The sequence below is a fragment of the Phaethon lepturus genome, unplaced genomic scaffold (assembly GCF_000687285.1).
Source record: "Phaethon lepturus isolate BGI_N335 unplaced genomic scaffold, ASM68728v1 scaffold18504, whole genome shotgun sequence".
Taxonomy (NCBI): Eukaryota; Metazoa; Chordata; class Aves; order Phaethontiformes; family Phaethontidae; genus Phaethon; species Phaethon lepturus.
Genome location: NW_010535667.1, coordinates 537 through 12,777, shown reverse-complemented (window position 1 = coordinate 12,777; position 12,241 = coordinate 537). Strand labels below are relative to the sequence as shown.

The following is a 12,241-nucleotide window of genomic DNA, read 5'->3' as shown; positions in this document are numbered from 1 at the left end:
CAAGGGTTTTTTATTTCTAGTAACAAGACTTTGGATATGGGCTGTAAACTGTTAGCTCCTTTCTTACCCTCACTTCCAGTCAGTGTAATTTTTCCTGATCACACTTTCTGGACCTGATATAAAAATCCCATATACTATTGTTTCTACCATCGATGTTATGCATTGATTTTGTAGATGACCGTCATTTAAGCTCCTTTTTTATAGTGAACAAAAAGGAAATAGTCAATCCTGCAGGACAGTTTGGGGCACCTGCGCAGGTGCTTTGGAGGACTCTGTTTCTCCTGACTATGCAGGAGCTTATGAAGGCACCTTCCAGCCCAACCCCAGAAAGAAAATGTCTTGCACCACCTAAAATCATCTCTGAGCTGCTCTTGGGTGGCCCTTCCTGGGAAGGGTGTATGAGGGATTTGGATCCAATGGATTCTGTTGTCAAGGGTGGGCAACCTGTCACCCAGCAGCAAGTCTTTGTTCCCTCTCCTTCCCCTGCAGGTGTCAGGGGCTCGGGCATTACTGTCCGTACGCACGTTTTGACCCCACAACTAGAGGAAAGCAGGCAGTGCCGCACAGGGGAGCGGGAATCATGTCGTTAGCTCCCCAAAAAAACGAGCTACGCTATCTCCTCTGCTGCTCCTGAGAGGAGCAGTGTGTCTGTGGGCCGGTAGTGCAGGGTAGCTGCTGGTGGGAGGAGTGGGTTAGACCATGAAGCCTCAGCTTGGTCATGGGCTGTCTGTCGTGGCTGAATAGCGGGAATCGTGGCTGAATAGTGGGAGTAATGGCTGAGGGACTGGGTTTGGAGCGTGGCAAAAGCACACAGGCTCCTCTGCCTGGGCCCGTGCTGCAGAGAGACGGTGTGTGGCTGAAGTGCTTTGTCAGGCCTCTGTATCCAGTGGTTTTGATAACCAGTTTGTTTTTCTTTGTCTACCTCTTCCACTGCAGATGGATGATGTGATCGATGATATAATTAGTCTGGAGTCAAGTTACAATGAAGAAATCCTTGGCTTGATGGACCCAGCCCTGCAAATGGCAAATACGGTACAATGGTCCTTTCCTTCTGGTTTCCCTGTTAAGTCTAATTGTCTTCCCTTGAGAGAACACAAAACTGTAGCATGACTTTTTTTCCAATCGATTAAGTACTTATTGTATTGTCCCGTAAAGTGTAATTAGTTTTTCTTTGAAGAGCTTAAGGTATACAGTTGCAATGAAAAACATGAATTTGAAAACACAAGCTGGAGTCAGGTTGAGGGAATACAAAGGACAATTTTACTTTTCTTATTTCGAAGTCAAGTTAGTCCGTGAGAGGATTGTAACAGAGGAGCGAACTGAGCTAACAGAAGCGAGCTCATACCCACCCATATTAAAGATCATTGTGGACATTATACTTGGCTTCAGAAAGCCTAGAAGGAACCTCTGGCACCTCAGGTTCCTGTGTCTTGTCATGTTCAAGTAAGAAGTTGTACACCACACTTAAGCATGTGTTAGCATCTCTGTCCAGAGACACTCTAGTTTAACTGTTAGCTCTGACATCATAGTTTTATCTTAACCTGATCTCAAATGGAGAGAAGTCCCTAGCTAGATGACAGCAAAGATGTTACAAAATTTAGGGGGAGAAAAAAAACAAACAAACAACAAAAACCAATCTTCAAAAAAACCAAAAGGGGAAGGAATAAAGAAGCTTAAAAACTGAATGGGAGAAGGGGACATAGGAAGCCTGTGATGAAAGACAGGAACAGAGAGATGCGAAAGTCAGTGAGTGAGGGAAGGTGCAGGTTACCTCTGAATAGCTGTTTGCTGGTTCACATTGCTGTGAGCATTAATATAATCATACTTCTGGCATAATCTTATTTTGATCTTTTGTGGAGGGTAGCTCCAGTGAATTTTTTTGCCTTAGGCTTAAGTGCTGTTAGATCTGGCTGAGTAGATGTCTGCCAGGGCTGGCATCTGTTTCTTTTTTATCTAGTGCCAAAACTTACAGCTTACCACGTAGCATTGATTTTGTAGCATAAGTTTACATTTGCTGACAGTACTTGTCTGATGTCATGTTAACTTAGTCCTACGCTCCCACAGATTCCCACAGCCCTCTTGGAGACGTGGTGCATGCCGCAGGAAACGGCCCACCAGCATTCCTTGCTATATAGTGCCCTTTGAGTAGACAGAGGAATAACTGCAGAGTTCTACTGGGAAGAATGTGTTTTTCTTTCATCTAAGATGACTTGAAAAGTGCATCTGTCCTGGAGTTTCCTGGAGAGGAAAACTTAAAAATCCGTGAAAAGATCATTTTCAAGATAGCTACTGTGTTTTTTTTTTATTGAGGGTTCAGGTTTTTCTGGAGTCCTTTCTCTGAAGTTCCACTGGATTGGGACCCTTAAATTAGAGGGGACTTGGATTTCTTTGTGCTTTTCTTACTATCTCGTTTCACTGGGACCCCAGCAGTAGCTCTTTGCTTCCAGAGAAGCACATAATGGTACTCTGAGTTCTTTTGGTGCAAGGAGTCTGTGTAGTCAATATTTAGGGTAGTCTGTTTCCCTCCTGCTTGCCAAGTGACAACAAACCTTGTAAAGACTGCCTGATACACATTTGCTGTGAAATTTCAGAAATTCCCCACTGTGAAAATGAAAATTCTTTTAAAATGAAAATCTTTTAAAATAAGGATATGAAATAGTAGAATTAAGACTTTTCTACCAATACATTTAAATTGCTGGATGCAAAAAGCATATTTCAGTCTCTGAATTAACCTGGTACCAATCCTGAAGAGATGGAAATTGAACCATGTTTCCCAGCAGTTGGTTTGGGAAAAAAATGAACCCGATGTAACAGACTCTTTTATTTTGGGACAGGATTTAGCTCTTGAAACATGCAACATTTTACTAAAAAGGAATTAATGTCTGTAGACTGAGCTAAGTAGAGGTGGAAGAAATCAAGAGAGGAAATGGTCTCTAAAGATACACAACCTATAAATAGCTGTGCTGAGACTACAACAAAGGCTGCTATTGTTCCATAACCAACAAAGAACAAAAAGACCAGTTTGTTACATTTGGTAACAGTACTTAATTGATAAGCAAAATCAGAGATTTCTGTGTAGAGCGAGCTAAGGGAAATTTCCAAGTACCTCTTAACTGAAAAGGCCTCGTTGCAATCAACTGCTAGTGGAAGTGTTTGTAAACTTTGGTATTGGGTCACAAGTTAACTGGCTTTGCTTCTGTGGTGAAAGGCATCACAAAACTGTCGCTGGTTTGCTGAGAGGGTTTTCTGTGTAGATATGACCTAGTAACTGAATTGCTAGGTACTGTGTAAAGTACTCTTGTATGCAAGGTTGAGATGCCAACTAATTCATCCAATTAATCAATTTCTAGCAAGAGTCTGACATGGAAAGCAGCATGAGTATGTGCCGCTCCACTTCTAAATGTGACTTTCCTGTGGAATTTAAAGTCCAGAAGTAGAGAGGAGTCTTATTTCAGGGACTGCTGCTGAGCATGTGCTTGTAGGTAAGGGAATAACACAATATGCGGTAGGCTGCACGTGCTGGGGAACAGAATCCCTCTCAATGTGTACTGATACCTTAGAAACAACCTTGTTGATCACTCAGCTGATGTCTCAGAGATTTATATAGAGCCCAGATGATCTGAATGTGGGTGCTTGTTTTGTTGGGAGTAGTGGAGGAGAAAGGAAAGCCTCAGATTCCCCTGAATGTATGCTATGATGAGTCTGCAGTAATAATTACCATATTTGAAATTTCTGTTATATAAAAGCAGTAATTTGTTTGTGCACCTTGTGAAGCTAAGGCCTAGAAATACGAAATCTCACAAATGAAGGCTTTTTAGACCATGCTGTTTTAATCAAGATAACAAGCTAAGCCTGGCATAACCCACTCTTCCTTCATTTACTTTTTGGGAGAGTAAAGGTGGATGACCTGAATGATGCTGTATTTAAATTCCTTCTTAGACAGAAGTGGCTAACAAAGCCTTAAGGGAAGCAAATTTGAGTTGGAAGGATGCTAGAGTTTGGTGAAGGCAGAGAAGGAGCCTCCTTAGCACCAGAAAAAGGACATAAAATTCCATGTCTTTCTCAGTGTTGAGACTCACATCTTCCCAATGAAATGGCTGTGGGAGTTCTGAGCATTTTCCTGTCGCTTTGTACTTGGGGAAGGGCATGAAAGGCTTGACTGTCTTAATTAGAGCTGAAATGTTTGATTTTTTTTTTTTCCCCAGTTCCTTCCAATCAGAGGCATTTGAAATAAATGCCAGGTGTTGCTGCATTGTGTCTATTATAAGTCCCTTCTGGTTTTCTTTTGTTTTTTTGTTTTGGTTTTTTGGGGGTTTTTTTTTTGTCCCATTTCAGCTTAGTGGCTGCTTTTGTGTGCTCACAGCACTGCCAACTTGTCAGCCTCAAACCTATGCCCTCAGCACAGGGGTCCTCTCCCCTTTCCAGTTCCCTGAACTCTGCACTAATAACTCTTGGTCTTAATTACAAGTCAATTAATTTTTATTTCTCTGGGACCTGGAATAGAATTGGGAACAGAGGATGTGCCTCAGTTTTCACTTACCTTTAACTGCAGGTGTTTTAGCGATGTGAGATGAGCTGAAGTGTTGAATGTACTTTGTATTTTTCAGGTGAGAGGGGTGGTATAGAGTTAGTCCCAGAGATGTGACTTGCAGCCATCATGGAGAAGAGGCCTCTTAGAGGAGTGTGGACCATACATGTAGTCACACCCGTAGTAAAAAGTTAGAACTGCAACTTTGACCTGTGGAGTTCAGCTTGCTGACAAAATTAGTCAAAAGAAAGAAGCCGATGAGCCTCTTCGCTTATGGATCACTGATTTAAACTGAGATTGTTGGCATGTACCTCTAATGTAAATTTCCCTGATAAGCCTTCATGTGTACATGCAGACCTGCAACGTTCATCTGCTCTGCAAATTTCTCCCTTCATGTTCCTGTATTTAGCTAATGCTGCATCAGCAGTGCTCGGGCTTTGGTTGTTGCACAGCTCTTGGTAGGGTTCCTCTGGTGCTTGCAATTTCACGGGACTTCAGCATGCACGTTCAGCAGCTGCTGCCTGCACTACATTCCCCTTTTGTGGTGATTGCTTGCACAGGTCCCCTTCATTTGCCCAGAAATCTGGCACAGTTTTGACGCCTTTTTTTAAAAACAAAACCAAAACCCAAACAAACCCACAAAAAACACAGAACACAAACAAACAAACAACCCACCCAAAAATCATAAACCTGTTGTAACAAATAGGGTCTATCTTGCAGTAAGTAAAGCAGCTTGGTGACCTTTACTATTCTCCGTGTTTAATTATAACCTAGCTGCTTTCCCGGGCTTCGAGATGCTGGCTTCTAGATTGGGGCGAGGGGAGATGGAGGGAAGAAATAAAAATTTTTACTTTTAATTCCCTGAAATTCCTAATTAGATTTCACATGTCTGGTTCTGAACTTCAAGTCCCTGGGCTACAAACAAGTTCTTTGTGCTCTGTCCATGCTTAGGAGCATGAATAGAAAAAGCGCATCCAAGTCAGAAGAGTGTATGACGCTATTGCTGTGCCTGTGTCATGGATGCATTTGAGAGGCCAAAAGATACAAGGGTCAGCCTTGTAGAGCAGTGAGAGAGTGGTCACCCTGACATTAATATGTATACGTCACAACTTGGACCATAGTCTGTGATGGACAGCTGTGACCTTGGATTTATTATAGATGTTCTTTTTTTTTTTTTTATATTGTATTCAAGAGCTAAGGGAGGGCAAGGAATTGTAAGGGTGGATCTTGGTGAGAATTCAGGTACATGTTTTCCTCTGTCACTTAAAGATTGAGTCAGGGGACTTCATTTTTGTTGTTGGCCGCTGTCTGTTCAAGACAGGTATCAGCCTGGCTTCTAGCTGGTGGTACTTTTAATGGATGCACATCAACTTTGCTTCTTACGGTAGCTCCAGACGGCAGAGAAATTTTCTTTGGTCTGGCAAGGACCATCAGCATGAGTTTAATAGTCCAGGCTGTGACTCACTCCATTGTATTCAACAGCATTATTTCCATGGGTGTAAAGTTAATGCTCTAATCTTTGCAGGATCAGTGTCTTGGAGGGATTGGTTTTCTTTGCAGCAATCATGATAAGAAGTATTGCTACTCAGATAAGATATCAAAGTGTTGTATACCTGTCTTTTCAAAACCTAGTTTGCAAGCAAAAAAGAGATGGGTAAAATAATCCACTCAGGATAAACTTATTTAAATATGTTTCAATTTAAAGAGATAGCCTTGATAAGTCCTGTTGGAATACTATCCTATTTCTGTATAAATCTCCTTGGTTAAACATACCTAAATAAGAATAGCAGAATGAACGAGTAATTGAAGAAGCTTAATGTCAAAATAATCTTCCTCCTACTGATGCGTGTTCTTGTTACGTAAGTTAAGTAAACTTAAATATTTTCTGTATAGGTAGCTTTCAAATCACATGAAAAATGTGATTGATTAATACAGTGTTTTCCCTCAAGCAAGTGACATCTTGCTAAGTACTTTCACTCACATATTCCTGGGAAAATGGGGGCTTCCTTCAGGAGTGTTCTGTAGAGTGTTTCAGATTTTTTGAGTAAGAGAAGTGATGGGGGTACAGATGTAATAGTTTCACTGAAAAATAAGGAGCAACAATACAGCAGTATTGTCAACGTGTTACTACTTCTGCATATTCTTGAGGAGACAGAATTTTCCCAATGTAGGTGTTTTATTCTTCGTGCCCGTGCATATGTGCGACTTCTGCTACCTTACTGCACTCTCTGTTTGCACATGGAAAAGAGCACAGATTTCTTAGCAGATCCTAACTCTGTTCTTCTGTACAAAGCCTTTCATAAGGGCAAAACAAATGATCCTTTTCCTTGTTTATCTTTTCCAGTTGCCTGTGTCTGGCAATTTGATTGACCTTTATGGCAACCAAAGCATGCCTCCTCCAGGACTAAACATCAGCAACTCATGTCCAGCTAATCTTCCTAATATAAAAAGGGAGCTCACAGGTAAATATGTCTATAATACCACCTTGGAGCAATAGTATAATTGTTTTGAATTCAGGTGATATTGGACATAATTTCTGTTATGAGAAAGAATTTATGGATGAATAGTTACATTTTGCTTTGCGGACCATTTTTTAGCAGACATATTAGCCTGCAGTGCAGTTGTGTTCATTTGTGGGCATGTGTGTGTTCACTGTGACAAATCAAGATAAAGTCCCTAGTTGTTGCAGTGAAATCTGCACCTTGAAAACATTGTGTTACAGGAAGCTTCTGTGCATCTCTTGCAGGTCTCTCTTCTAGTTAGGGGTTTTTGTTTGCTCTATCAACACCAAGCTTGAACAACTTCACATCTGGAGTCTCTGTGGGATTCATGTTGAGGAATGCTACATGTTGAGGCTTTACTCTAGTGGGGGGGGCAGTAATGAACAAATAGCCTGTTGTAATATGAAATCCAGACACCTAGATCCTGTAAAATGTAAAATTAGGCACTCAAGAGAGAATATGCTGCATCTCTTAGATGAAAATGAGGTATGCTGTAAATTCCTTGTCATGTTGGTTATTCCAGCAGTGCTGTGAATAAGCCGTGGGAGGCTGGGGGACATTAAAAGCTTAGTTCTCTCAAGCACATGTGCACAGAAGCTAAATAGTTTGAAGAAAGAAATAAGTTTCGTATTCTCGAGCATGTTTTAGTTTTGCTGTTGTTCTTCCCTTGAAAGGATATAACCACATGTAGCATACAGTATACAAGGGAAACTTGTCTGCCGGAGGAACAAATGGAGATCGGTTCTAGAACCGATGACAAAATCATCTTAATACCCAGAAATGGCAGTTCTTAAGCCCAGCAGGGAGTCATACTGTATGGAGTATGGTAGAGGCATACTTTCTCTCTTGTCTGTTGTCTTTCTGGGTTTCTGTTATGAAAACTCACAGGCTGACTCAGTTGCAAAGCAGGTTCTGGGCAGGAATTAGTTAAGTAGAGCAGTTTTAATAGCCCAGGAGTCAGCTTCTCAGGAGGAAATGCCACATCTCTGAGCTGGCGGATATTTACGTTTATATGACTGCACAAAATTTGAGTTCAGCACCAAATGAAGATGCACAAACTGCACAATGATTTGTAGCTGCTAGAAAAAGAAAAGCATGTACAGCGATAGAACTATGTGAAGAGGAGTATGGGAAGGAATGAGAACTACTCAAAGTCTTGCATTACACACGGTTTCATGCCCCAGTTATAGAAAGTCAAAGGTGGCTGTAGACTCCAAATTAAACATCCAACTCGTCAGATGTCCAGGCTGGTGGATTCACTGTAGACAGTTGTGTAAGAATTCAGAAAGAAAGGGGAAATTGGCGCGTGGTCTTATGGAAGTCCTCAGTACATAAAAGTAGACCTGAACGAAGTTAAATGTCTGTATGCTACATTCACCTGTACACAGAAACAATTTAGATGAGTGCTTTTTCTGTTCAAAATATATGCTAGCAGATTGCATTTAGTTTAGGAGAGGTTTAGGAATTAAACTCAAATTTAACAGCAGTTACTTTGACATTGATCTGGCCAAGCCTTTGTGCAGAAAGCACTATTGATGGTGCTTTCTGACAGCCAGTGATTTTAAAGTCAGCGTGTTATTGCAGGCAGGAGTCTTTTGGTTCTTCATTTCCTGATTTTGCTGTTGAAACTAGGCTGGAGAGAGCTTGCAATGTTTCAATCTAGCATTTATCAGAAACCTTTCTCCATCCTACTGTGTAAATATCAAAATTATGAAGAACCAAGAAAAGTCAAACCCCAGCATCTGATGTTGATGATGGTTGTGAGTTCTCAGCTGTAGTTACTGAAGCATTTAATGGGAATTCTGCTCGCCCAGGAGTGCAGTTTCCATCAGTTTTTGCCTTACAGACGTCATACCTGTTTCATAAGGCAATGCTAGATTAAGCCCAAATGTCATTGAGACTGCAATAGCCTTTCAAGCCTTTTTTGGGATCTTTTGGGAGCCTAGCAAAGAAGATGATGTCTTGTTAACCTGCACGTAATATTGAGGTCGCTCTGTATTCTAAGTAATGAAGTAGGCAACTTGCAGTACTCCAGGGGAAACCCAATTTTGAATTGGGTGGAATATAATCCCTGTTCTATAAAAATACAAGAATACAGGAAAGAAACTTGTTCGAATGAGTGAGGGGATTTGTTTCCATAACGGACTGTGTGATAGTAGATCACATACTCGCTTGTCCTCATTGACTGACTGCAAAACTAAATAACGCTTGCTGGTTTTGAGATTTAAATGCAACAGGACAAGGATTAATGACCTCACCCTTTTTAAAAACTAAAAGTGATCGAGCAAACAACAACAAAAAAATTAAAATTGCCTGAGAAATGTAAGATCAAATGAGACTGAGAGTAACAAATTTAGTTATGCTTTTGCATGAACTATGCGTGCTGAAGTCCAATAATAGATGTGTGAAACGAAGTTAAGAACAGGTCTGAGTCAAGGAGACAACTGGTGTGCAGCATGGTTGTAATTATTTTTCTTTTTGCTTTTCCTGAAGCAAGGGCCATTGTTTTCTAATAATATCGCTAATAAAGGTGTTGAACTTTTGATCTCTCTTTCACACGAGAACAGTTAGTGTAGCTGGAAAATGCAGTAGTCTTTAATAGGTCGCTTAAGTCATACCCTGAGTCTTGTGGGGATGTGCATGCACGTGCCTCAAAAGGACGTAGCCTTAATTCCGGCGAGTAGAGCCTCTGACTCCTGACTGTTTCACATCCTGTGCAGGTAGCAATGCAATAAGCATGCTGTTCCTCTGGTTCAGCTGCTGTGTGGTGCGTAAGCGTGCCAGCTGTATGTAAACGCAGGAGAAGGTATGTTGAATTTCAGCAGTTTGTTGTCCTCAAATACCTTGCTGAATCAGGGCCTCCGTGGGAAACATTCTCGTCACAGAAGTCAGTAGTGAAGTATGGGAATGGATGCTCCCCAGGTGCAGGGATGAAGTTCAACGCCAGCGTTGCAGTTTGGCAGTCACGGCTTACTGTACAGACCCTTCTCACTCATTGGAATGGGTGTAGTAATTGGTTTGACAAATATCGATCAGGTTTCCTGTGCAAATCTTTCACAGGCTGAAACGCTGTGTTTGAATTACTTTAATTCTAATTACTTCATTCACATGCACAGCATGTATTTTTCCTACAGAGTCAGAAGCAAGAGCGTTGGCTAAGGAGAGGCAAAAGAAAGACAATCACAACTTGAGTAAGTTTTGGTTCCTTTGCATTTTGCACCAACTCTAGTAACGATTTTAGGTGTTATGTGTTTAAATGCTGGTGTGTTAAGCCTGAATGAGACACTGCATGTAGTATATGGTACCAGTTCATTATGTTATGCCCATAGATCAAATATCCAAGTTCTTGTGAAATGCGTGCTTAAATCTACTACTAAATTCTAAACCTCCCCCAATAAGACAAGTGAATGGCTGGTTGTTATCAATGGAATTACTGGGAATGGTGTTTGATCCAGTTGCTTTTAACAAATCCACCTTGCAAAATTTTACCTTTTTTTTTTTCATCTAAAATCTTAGATGTATGTGGTCAGTTTGTGACTTTAAACATCAGTATGCTTCCTCAGTGTGGCAATTCCATAAATTCCATTTTTTAAGGGAATGCATATTTCCAAGTTGGAAAAAACATCTTAAAATAATGAGTTTCTTATGACTTAAAAGAGGATCCTTTATATTTTCTGTTACTAGAAAAAAGGAATTGTTTCATGCTTTCAATTGTTTCATGCCTTCAGCTCCTCGGAAGCCTTTTCCATAGCATGAAATGCTAATGCAGGAAAATTGGTATTTAAGTTTGACTTTTGGATCTCAAAATGTTGCATCTGGAAGAGTACTTAAAAAAAAAAAAAAAAAAAAAAATAGGCTATACATTTTGTCCCTTTTCCTGCTTTGGGATTTTCTTGAACATCGAAATTTTTGTCTCTGAATTTGTCTGATGTTTTTCCCTAGGAAAATATTCGCTTCCCCGTTGAGTCCTATGCTAACACAGGTTTTTAGAGTCTCAGTTTAACTTTGCCCCTTCAGCAGTCCCACATTTTTACAGTAGAGACAGAACTTCTGTCTTAGTGTGTCCATGTATAGGAGAGCAAAATAAATTACTCTGTCACTGGATATTAATCTTCATGCAAACATTACAAAGGTGCTTAAAGAAATCTTTGACGAAACACTTTAAATGTTGTAATCAAGTATGAATATTACTTGTAACATTTGTGCTGTTTTTCCTAAAGTTGAACGAAGAAGAAGATTTAATATTAATGATCGTATAAAAGAACTAGGCACTTTGATACCCAAGTCAAATGACCCGTAAGTATAATGTGCCCAAGGAGGCTGTGGGAGGGAGGTGTTAAAAGGAAAAAATCTTAGGGGAAAAAAAATAATTAAAAAAAAAAATCCCGAATTTTCTTGTATGATCTTGGCACTCTGTGACTGTAGAAATGCTTGAAGGTTCTATTATATTTTTTGAAGATTGTTTTGGGGTTTATTTTTTCTATTTTGGAACTTGCTTAGATTTATATTAATTTGAAGATTTTTGTCACGACACAGTCACCGTACTGCTGTGCAGCAGCTCAGCACCCGTCAGCACCTTGTGCTTTGGCAGGGCTGGGGTTGGTGCTAGGAATGGCTGCCTTACCAGAGGCAGAGCTGTCAGGATGTAAAATCTCAGTCTAGTCTTGCTGCTTAGCTGGCTGCCTGGCTGCTTGTCTTGCTAAATGATTCTTTTAATTTATTAGATGTCATAGCTTGGCAAGACAGAACTAATCCCTCTATCTCTCTGAAAATGGAGGGCAGTTCATGTGGGGAGCCGTCATATTCCCCTACCCTCCAAGAAGAAAGATGAAGAGCATAGCTGTGTCTGTTCACTGATAATTTGCCAGTGTTTGTGGTAATTTCCCAGTAGTTCTTTTAGTTAATTTTACTGCTACTAACTTATCTTAACATTTTCCCAAGGCTGATTCAATAGCAAGGAACCCCCCTTGCTCTGGAGCTTGGAAGTCACACTTAAATCTGAATCAATGCCCTGTGATGCTTTTAGGGAGAGTTTCCATTATGTTAAGGCAGTTGCTCATGGAGCAACTCATAGCTACTCTTCAGAGAGACAATATTGCACGGTATCAATCTACAGGGCCGGTGGATCTTTGGTCTGATAGTCTGCAGTAAACTTTTTTTATTTGAGGAAAGTAAGATGATGTGGGGGAGCAGATGATGCAGGCAGCCTCTC

General features: G+C 40.6%; 1 protein-coding gene across 5 annotated transcripts in view; it reads left to right on the top strand.

Annotated features, from left to right (window-relative positions):
* The window catches only part of MITF (microphthalmia-associated transcription factor), a 42,248-nt gene extending 30,919 nt beyond the window's left edge, over window positions 1–11,329 (top strand). For 4 of the 5 annotated variants that reach the window (XM_010285926.1, XM_010285922.1, XM_010285925.1 and 1 more), the window contains 4 exons: window positions 937–1,032; window positions 6,873–6,990; window positions 10,164–10,220; window positions 11,250–11,329. In XM_010285926.1, coding sequence (XP_010284228.1) covers window positions 937–1,032; window positions 6,873–6,990; window positions 10,164–10,220; window positions 11,250–11,329 — 351 coding nt within the window. Of the gene's footprint in view, window positions 1–936; window positions 1,033–6,872; window positions 6,991–10,145; window positions 10,221–11,249 lie in introns of all 5 variants that reach the window. The other variant, XM_010285923.1, reaches the window with a different exon arrangement.
* Window positions 11,330–12,241: the final 912 nt, after the last annotated feature.